The sequence below is a fragment of the Mandrillus leucophaeus genome, unplaced genomic scaffold (genome assembly GCF_000951045.1).
Source record: "Mandrillus leucophaeus isolate KB7577 unplaced genomic scaffold, Mleu.le_1.0 Scaffold9, whole genome shotgun sequence".
Lineage (NCBI taxonomy): Eukaryota > Metazoa > Chordata > Mammalia > Primates > Cercopithecidae > Mandrillus > Mandrillus leucophaeus.
In genome coordinates this window covers 4,009,053-4,018,852 of record NW_012109807.1, presented here as the reverse complement: position 1 = coordinate 4,018,852, position 9,800 = coordinate 4,009,053, and the positions used below count along the sequence as shown (strand labels likewise).

Genomic DNA, 9,800 nt, shown 5'->3' with positions numbered 1-9,800 from the left:
CAAGGAAAACCTTCTTAGCAAAATCACCACTGGGGAGGTGGAGGTGGAGGTTCTTCATGTTGCCTCAGCAGGGGACATGCAGAGCTGTTCCTCCCCCGCTCATTGCCAGGAGTGGCCCCTGGATTAGGGTAATGAGCCCCTTTGTGTACCCTGATAGTATAGAAAGCTTAATGAAAATAAGGGAGGAATGATAGGTCTCTCCTTTTTGTTGTATTCAGATATATGTGTCTGAACTTTGTAATATAAGTATAGATTATTTAGAAAACCTTTAAACTGAGCAACTTTAATTCCTTGGTTAGGATAGCATATAAACAAATATATAGTAATGATAATAACTATTCTCATCTACTTTTCAAAAATTCTTTTTTTTGGGTTTTAAGAAATATTGTCTGATAAGACTTTAGTACATCAAACAGTGTTTAGTGAGTACTCTCCATTACAAAAGTAAATAAAACTGGCAAAAATGCCTGCCTTCATGGAACTTAATATTTGAGTAGAAAGTGAAGTTTAATTCAAATTTTAAATTTAGTATTTCAGGGGAATCAGGAAAAAAAAAAAGATTCCATGTACAGAAAACCAGCTGACTTGTTTGGTTTGCAAGTAGGGTGGGGATGCTTAGTGGCATGATTTGAATTAGTGAGCCACGTTAGGTTTTATGAATTCAGTGGTGAACACTTTGTAAAGAATGGTTTCTGGCCTTTAAACTTTAAAATCTTAATTAAGTTTGAGTTACTAACAATAAACATCCATCTGGGCCAGAAGTCTAAAGTATTGAATGCTTATGAAGAAATGAAGAAACATATTGAACCGTAGACCATTCACTGTGAACAGTTAGAGAGAGGTTTTTAAGTGGACCAGCTCTAGTTCATTCATAGATGTGAGTGGTTTTAATCAAATCAATTTTCTCCTTCCTTCCTTCCTCCCTCCCTCCGTCCCTCCCTCCTTCCATAAGTTCTACAAATGTGTTTGTACTTTTAATTTTCTGGCAAACTTCATTTTGGTTTATATAGCAAAGTTGTGTGAATAGCCAGACATGTAAGTTAGTGGCTTTGTAGCTACTCCAGTATCCGTAACATACTGTTTTATTTTTGCAGAGTGATCTTTGGTCTTGTGGCATTACAGCCATCGAGATGGCAGAAGGTGCTCCCCGTAAGTAACTTTCTTTTCTTTTTCCCCGTAAGTAACTTTTCTTTTTAGCTCACTTGTTAACGTGTAACTTAAATCTCTCCCAAGACTTCAAAAAGAACAGCTCAGCTCCATGGATAAAGGCATTTCTGGTAGACTGTTTAGATGAAGGCATCATCAGTATAGTCAAGTTTTAGATATAAAAAGAATTCTTGGCAACCACTATTACTATTTCTTTTAAATATCTCTAGGAAGCCTATAGGCTACATTTTTTTTTATTTAAGTTGTACTCAAATGTGTGACCTGAAGTAGTGCTGAGATCAAATAATAAGTAGTAAGTTTTCTCTTTACATTTTAAATTGAACAATTCAGTGAAACTACTCCTAACACATGAAATTTTAGTATTAAGTTTTGAGTTTACAAATGGAGGCAAAACTTTATTAATAGAATAATTTTTTTGTGCGTGTTAACTGAAATTTTGTGAGTTTTTGCTTCTCCATTGGATTGAATTAATGAGAACTTCATATAATTCATTTTTGATCACGGATGAGGTAGAATTGCAGAGAACAAAGGAAAAAAAACCCCTGCATTTTCTGCTGTCCCCATTAAAAAAGGTCTACACAAAGAATGTATAACTGTCTGGCACAGCACGTAGTTGCTGCTGAATAAATATTTGTTGAATGAATGAAAGTAATTATTGACAGCTAAAAATTAGTTTTCAGTGTGGAAGTAGAGATCTGCCTCAAACACCCTACATTCCCCTATGCTTCCCTCTGAGACAGTAAGGCGGGGAAGTACCACCTCATCCTTTGTCTCAGTTTTTGTTCACAAGGGGAATAGTATTGTCTGCCCCTCCTCATTGCCCAGATGCCTTGTAAGGGTCTTTTGAAGGTAAAGAAACACATGAAAATGCACATTGCCTATGGTGACACAGTAATGCCTGCGTGTGTGCCTAACACACCTTTATCGGGTGAGTGATAGGAGTACAAAAACAGTAATTGCACAGAAGTAAATCCATTTCATGCTCAATTTTTGCTCTTTCTAGTATTTTTAGCTGTAACAACAAACAGCATTTCTGGAGGGCCTAACTGTGCTCATTCTGTTCCAGGCATTGCGTGAAGGCCTTTGCATGCCATATCTTATTTAATCTCAACAACAACCCTATGAAAATGCAATCATTTTCATTGTAATCTTACAGATAGTTTAACAACTTAAGTGTTAGTTCCTGTAAGACTTAGATTTATGAAAACTTTCCAATGTCTGTTGAAAAATGTATATTCTTCTTGTTGCTCTCATCCTCCTGCTGTGCTGTTTTTAAATGGGAAATTCAAGGTATGCCCTGGAGTTCATAACTAGGTGTCTAGACTGCTCGGTATGAAGCCTATCAGTCAGACGATGGGCCAGAGCATTTCATGTTATTTATGACTGAGCCCTAGAAATCAAGAATGAGTAAAGTAAGTGCCATACTGACACGACCGTCTCCTCTCCTCAGCTCTCTGTGACATGCATCCAATGAGAGCACTGTTTCTCATTCCCAGAAACCCTCCTCCCCGGCTGAAGTCAAAAAAATGGTAAGCTATATATGGTTTTTTGTTGTTCTTTTCCTTTTTTTTGTTTCTTTTTACTTATACTTTGCTTTGAGATAAAATTCTGGCCCTTCTAATTCTGGGGAACACAAGAGCTGGTTCTCCAAAACTCCAATTAAAGGGTGCGTTGATTTTTTTTAAATGAGATTTTTCTTGATTAATTCTCTCTGAATTACAAAACGGTGACAAACGACCACACGAAACACTATAACATGTCTAAAGACAAATGTTCTGTTTTAATATTTAGACATTCTTTTAAGTGTAATATACTTCTAAACATCTTTCCATTAAAGAAAGTGACTGGGCCCGGTGGCTCGCACCTGTAATCCCAGCACTTTGGGAGGCCAAGGCGGGCGGATCACCTGAGGTCAGCAGTTCGAGACCAGCCTGACCAACATGGAGAAACCCTGTCTCTACTGAAAAAAAATACAAAATTAGCCGGGCGTGGTGTTGATGCCTGTAATCCCAGCTACTCAGGAAGCTGAGGCAGGAGAATGGCTTGAACCCAGGAGGCAGAGGTTGTGGTGAGCCAAGATCACGCCATTGCACTGCACCCTGGGTAACAAGAGCAAAACTCTTGTCTCAAAAAAAAAAAAAAAAGCTGTGTTGACTTACAGTTCCTCAGATGTCGTAGGATTTTAAAATTAATGGAGGCTTTTACTGTAATTATTATTATTTTTTAACTGAAGTTAGACATACCAGCTTTCATTGCAGAATAGCATATTAACAGAATGGCTTAATCTTCTTGGGCTGTCACTTTTCCTTCTCCTTGTAACTCTCATACATTTGTCAAACAGAGTACTGATACCCACAGAGAGAGAGAGGAGGATGACTTTCCCTGAGAGAACCTGTTAGGATTGCAGCATTGTGGGAACATACTGCTGGGTTAGTTGTAAAATCTTGAAGAGAGAGAGCAGTGTTTTGGGTTCTGCTGAGAATTTTGCCCCCTCTTTCCCTCCTGAATTTCCTTCTGGGTCCTTTCCTGTTTGTTCTCGTCTGTACTCTGGCTCTTCATGCATGGCCTTCCCTCCTTTTTGTGTTCCTCTTTCTGTTTTTCTGGACTCATTGATTCCTACCTGCTATATGACTTTTTTTTTTTTTTTTAAACAGTTCTTACTAGTTTTCCAATTGATGCTACCCTCGTCTTAGGTTCTTGACTCTCATTCTGAAATACGCAGAACATCTCAGAGTTAAGCTTCCATTCTGAATTTGGCCTTTTAGCGGTTCCTGTTTATGCTTTTTTTCTTGTTTGCTCACCTTCTGGTGATTTGCAGTTCTCTTTTCCCCTATGTTGTTGCACGCCAACACCCATCTTCATACCAGTTTTCTTCGTGCTGCTTCTCCCTGTATCTCACTGTCCTTTCCCCCAACACATTTCACCATCCTTTCCCCTCTGTCTTCTGCTGGCAGGATTTTTCTCAGTTTTTATAAAGTCTTTAGCCACGTTTGGCTCCATGTGGCTGTCTGATTCCATTTACCTGTGTTTAGAATGGTTTTTATTGCCACGGAGTTGTAAGGATTTTAGCTCCAGTCAGTCTTCTGTATTAAGACATAATAACTCTGGACATCCTCAGGTGGCCATGCCTAGGGAAACCCAATGTGTATAGCTGATATCACCCAAGGAATCAGCTATGGAGCTGGAGTAACTCTTTACCCAGTTCATGCTTTGATTAAGTAGTACTCATTCTCCCCTTTTCTTTATCTCTCTCAGATTTTGTAGACAGAAGTCCGTACTGGAAGGATTGCTAAGTTAATGCTGTCTTCAGGGTTCCTCACACTCCGATTATTCTGTCCGTTAGCTACAGTTTTGTATTAACCACTGTGTGTCCAACATATAGTGATACAAAGGTACAGTGGTAGACAGCAATAAATGCTTCCTGTGTTCTTTTCTTACACCAAACTTTCTTTAAACTGGATTAGATGACACGTTTCATCCATTTATATCCCTGTTCTCATATTACCCAAGTATTCTAAAAGGATGAGATAATTACAGACGTAAAGTCCTTCTTCTTGTGATTGCTGTCCACCTGATGTAAGTTCTGTTTTTTGGAGAAATGGCTTTCAAAAGATGATCAGTGTCCTTCTGCCAGCAGAACTTGATTCTTGATTTTAGGAAATATTTTGTAGTTCATTGATTCCCAGATGTTAGTCTGTGGACACAATGCTTAGGAATCCTTTTGGAATCTTTTAACTGATGGCTCTAACCTCAAAGTTTCTGGTCTGAGGAGTGACTCAGGTATTTGTATCTTCCATAAACTCCCCAAAATGATCTTTGTGGACATTGGGTCTTAGAAATCTCTGCGTTAAAGCATTTCACTATCCTGTGTAGAATCTTCCATGTTCCTCATTAAACGTAGAATAAAGTAACAGCGACTTTGAATGACTTTAAGGGCTTTTCTTTGAGCTGACCCTAACCTATTTTTCCATCCTTTTTCACTTTTCATACTAGCCTCAGAAAATAACTCATGATTCTCTAACACTTCCCTACTTTAGTTCATATCATTCCTTCACTCTGGAATGTTGTCTTCTCTGTCCTACCTTACGAATATCAAGCATCCTACTTTTTCTTCTTGTCCAATCCACTGTAACAGGTTTTTGCTTCCTCTGTAAGTTTGATATATGTCTGCTGTTGTATCTACCTAAATTTCTCCACTTTATTTCTTATGTGTATGTGTTATAGAGCCTAACGTAAACAAATGTAAATAGTTGATACATAAATATTTGTTGAATTGAAAAAAAGTTAAGTTTTAATGGAAATACGAGACAATAGAAGTGATTCTTAAAAGCAGTGAAGTAGAAAGAGTGAACTAATTTTCTAACTCACATTTTTAAAGACTGAAGAATACCTCATTCATTCAACAAAACTTTATTCCATACCTATTGTGGTGTGCATGCCTAGCGTTGAGCATTGCGTACAGGTTGAGATGTAGGAACTAGTTTTTGACCTGTACCATTTCAACCTTTCAGCGGGACAGAAACATAAAGCATGCAGTCTGTTAAAAGCAGATAACCCCAGAAGAAAGGTTCCTAACTTGGGGTCACATAGGGCGGAGTGTTGCCAGGAAGATTTACCAGAAGTGGTGATTCTTGAAATGAGTCTCAAAAAGTAGGATAGGTGATTGGTAAGAGTGTCCTGACCAAGGCTAGGGCTGTGGTCCTCATGAGCTGGTTATGGAGAAACAGGCAGAAGTAAAAGTGGCTAGTATGGCAAATGTAGGTGACAGATTCATCTCTTCCCCTAACCCCTCCAAAAAAACCTCAACGACTGTAATTTCCACCTTTGTAGATTAAACAGAGGGAACTGACAAATCAACTGGTTTGGAACTCTGGTGGAAATGTCAAATTAACAGGTTCAAGAGCCCCAGCATTTGGTCATGGAGTCTGCTCCTTTTCTTATCTCATTGCTCTCCTTGTCTTCTAGGTACTGGACATCTGTCCCATCTGCCTTCATTTTATCAAAGACCTCCCGCTACCCCCTTGCCCCCGCCACTCCTGTAATTAAGTGATTAATGTGCAATATTAGATTTAAGCCCAGTTCATTTAAATCTGACTTCCTTCTTAGCTGCCTATTTGTGGTGTGTTGTTAGCGATAGGATGCACCACGTAAACTGTGCTAAATTAATGCTCCTGATCCTCAGCAGTCCTGAGTTCCTATTTATGTTTCATACATTATTCCTATGCATTTGCAGAATGTTCACAGTGAATTGTGAAGCTCTTCTTTATGTTGAGGCTTGTAAGTTACTGATATTTTGGATCTTTACTCTCTGTGGTGGAAATTTGATGATCTTTTTCACTTCTTACAGGTCGAAGAAATTTTTTAGTTTTATAGAAGGGTGCCTGGTGAAGAATTACACGCAGCGGCCCTCTACAGAGCAGCTTTTGAAACATCCTTTTATAAGGGATCAGCCAAATGAAAGGCAAGTTAGAATCCAGCTTAAGGATCATATAGATCGTACCAGGAAGAAGAGAGGCGAGAAAGGTACTAAGCCTGTTTTTGTTTTCATCCTTTAAAATTTTTATGTTTAGGTTCTTGCCAACTAGAGTAGGTCACTCCCTTCCCAGCTGTGAGAGTGCTCACTTGGCCAGTGCTTGCATGGTTTCTCTCTGCTTGCAGTTCAGTGCTTAGGCCTGGGGTCCAGCCTGGCTCCAGGTGGAGCTGGCTGGAGCTTTGTGGTGTGTCACCAAGCTTACAGCAAGTAAATAGGCATGACGATGGGATGCTCTTCTTGTTCCCGAGGGTGACGTCATTGTTGCTGCCCATTTTACTTCATCATGGATGTGTTCATGGCATATTTCACTGGGGTTTATTGAGCATCTGCTGTGAGCATCACCATCAGTGTGTTTCTGTATAATTCTCCTGCCCAAGAACCCCGCTCAGGGGTTTTTTACCGCTCTCTCTATTACAAGTGGTGTGGCAGCATGGGCCACATGCACAGTCAGACGACTTTGCTTTCAATAGCATGCACAGCACAAGCATGCTCTTGTGCTAACTACTGAAGGTTCTTTTGTGTTCCCAGTATCTTTATTTTATGTCTTTGCACATACTTTGCCGACCTTCCTGGAATGCTCTCCGTTTTCCTTCTGTCCAGCAAGGTGCAGTTCAAACATCATCACCATCTTTACTAAACCATCTTCTCTGAGGCTGCTGGCTCACACTGATCTTTCTCTTTTGTGGGTCCCTATAATAACATTATAGAACAACACTTGGATAACTGGTATCCTATTATTTTTTGGTTCAAATTTCAAGGTCAGAGAAGAAACTAAGAAGAGCAGGTTCAAGGCAGTAAAAGAATTGGTCAAAGTCTGGAGGCCTTTCTGCCTGTACTGGTATTCATAGTTAAGTTATCATTGATGTTCAGAATAACCTTCTTCCTTCTGATATACTTAGTTATAAAAGTAATTAGGCTTTGTATATTAAGCTATGCACTTGTAACACAGTTAACTAAAGCTTGAAAACAAGACTTTTTTTCCTTAACTCTCAATTGACATGGAAGCACTGTTTAGGAAAAAATTATTTGCATATTGGATCATTTTCCCATAACTTTACTTAGTAATAATAGCTAACATTCATGGAACATTTGCCAGATACCTTGGATCATCTCGTGTTTTCCTCATCACCCACATTTTGCAGATGGAAACAGCAGAACACCTTCCCTTCCTTTCAGTCTTCAAGTCACAGTGACCTCTTTATTTTCTCTTTGGGTTTACCTTCCAGATACCATCAGCCTCTTGTCAATAATTAGTAATTTGTAATATAAAATTATAAACATAGCAGAGTACCTATTTTAAGGATTCTGAAGATTATTTAAGCTGGAATTTCCCTTTGAAGCTAGCAGAGTCTATTAAAATTAAATAGCTTTGATGGTTTAGCATACAGAAGAGCTTATGTTATATATGCAGACTGATAAATTTATACGGAACCATATTTTAATTGCTCAGGCACTTTAAAACCAGGAAACTGATTTTCATCTTTTTTTTTTTTTGGGACAGAGTCTTGCTATGTCACCCAGGCTGGACTACAGTGGTGTGATCTTGGATCACTGCAACCTCCGCCTCCTGGGTTCAAGTGATTCTCCTGCCTCAGCCTCCTGAGTAGCTGGGATTACAGGCGTGCACCACCACACCCAGTTGATTTTTGTATTTTTAGTAGAGACAGGCTTTCACCATGTTGGTCAGGCTGGTCTTGAATCCCTGACCTCGTGATCTGCCCGCCTGGGCCTCACAAAGTGCTGGGATTACAGGTGGGAGCCACCGCACCCAGCCTGATTTTCATCTTGTATATCTTTGAAAAAAATAGAGGTGTGTGTGTCTAGTCTTTGCTTTTAAATCTCTTCAGCCTGTCTGGGTGTTTTGTTGGTTTCTGGAGTGAAACTGCTCACTGGAAGTTGGATATTGACATTAAGTGAAGGGACCGGTAAAATGGCCTTTTGGGAGAACTGTATGAAACCTGTAGAACTGAAAGTGAGTTATTGATGTTGAAACTTCTGTTTGTTTGAAGTCTGGCCTAAGTAGAGCAAATTTTAGTCTCGTTTTTTTTGCTATATGGTTTAATTTGTTTTCCCTGATTTTGCCTGGTTTGTTTGTGGGTACATTTTGGCTTGTACCTAGGAAAACCTGTACCTAGTTAATGTTTCACTCTGTGTCCATCCTACAGGCTTTTTTCCCTCTGCTGCACTCTCCGTGGATCCCTAATTGCAGAAAATCACCAAATAAATTATCTTGGTTGCCTTAGTTTCAGCAGTCACATATCTTTTTGAATTTTGCCATCAAAGTGGATTTTGTTGAGTTTGCTAGTGTCCTTGGGTTCTTTTCTTATGTGTCGGGGCGCTGGACCCCCTCTCGTGGTCCTGCACCTCCTCAGCAGTGCATCCCCATACAAGGTTGGCTGGAATGCTGTGGAATCAGCTTTTCTATAGGGAGTAAGGCTGACTAGGGAATAGATGCTGTCACTATGGGAATGTGGTGTCTTGTCCCTCCTCCCCAAATCCTTTATACAAGTTGCTGTTTTCACCAGGAATTTGTTTATTTTCTGCCATGATGCTCTTGTCCTTTTCTTTGTAGATGAAACTGAGTATGAGTACAGTGGGAGTGAGGAAGAAGAGGAGGAAGTGCCTGAACAGGAAGGAGAGCCAAGGTAACCACGAAGCCACTGTTCAGTATCCTGCTTTATGAAGGGATTAAGTTTTATGTTGTGCCAGGATTTCAGAAGACTCCTGTGTGGTACAACGAATCTTTAATTCTTTGCTAGTACCAGTTAGACAGCGTCTTACTATCTTCCATTCTTCTCTATTCTTGTCCTGTAAACATTTTTCTTCCCTGGATCCTCTTACCCAGTGATTCTTTACCAAGGGTTGTATTGTGTCCTCTCCCCGAGTCATTGATAAATGTGTGGGCCTAGGCAGGGGAGAGTGCCCCAGCATTTATTGTTCCAGAAGCCATGGATAGTGAAGGTGCCATTGAACACCATTTCTTGTGGTATATAGAATATGGCTACACACAAAGAATTGTCCCACTCATGGACCAGCAGGACTGTGTGTGTCCTGATTTATTTTACGGTCTGTGTTTTGGTTTATCTCTGGCTCCCCAAGG

The 9,800-nt window shown here is 39.7% G+C and overlaps 1 protein-coding gene across 4 annotated transcripts in view; it reads left to right on the top strand.

Annotated features, from left to right (window-relative positions):
- The window catches only part of MAP4K4 (mitogen-activated protein kinase kinase kinase kinase 4), a 197,958-nt gene that overhangs the window by 139,491 nt on the left and 48,667 nt on the right, over positions 1-9,800 (top strand). For all 4 annotated transcript variants that reach the window (XM_011969587.1, XM_011969586.1, XM_011969588.1 and 1 more), the window contains exons 8-10: positions 2,618-2,696; positions 6,515-6,690; positions 9,273-9,345. In XM_011969587.1, the coding sequence (XP_011824977.1) occupies positions 2,618-2,696; positions 6,515-6,690; positions 9,273-9,345 (328 nt within the window). The remainder of the gene's footprint in view (positions 1-2,617; positions 2,697-6,514; positions 6,691-9,272; positions 9,346-9,800) is intronic.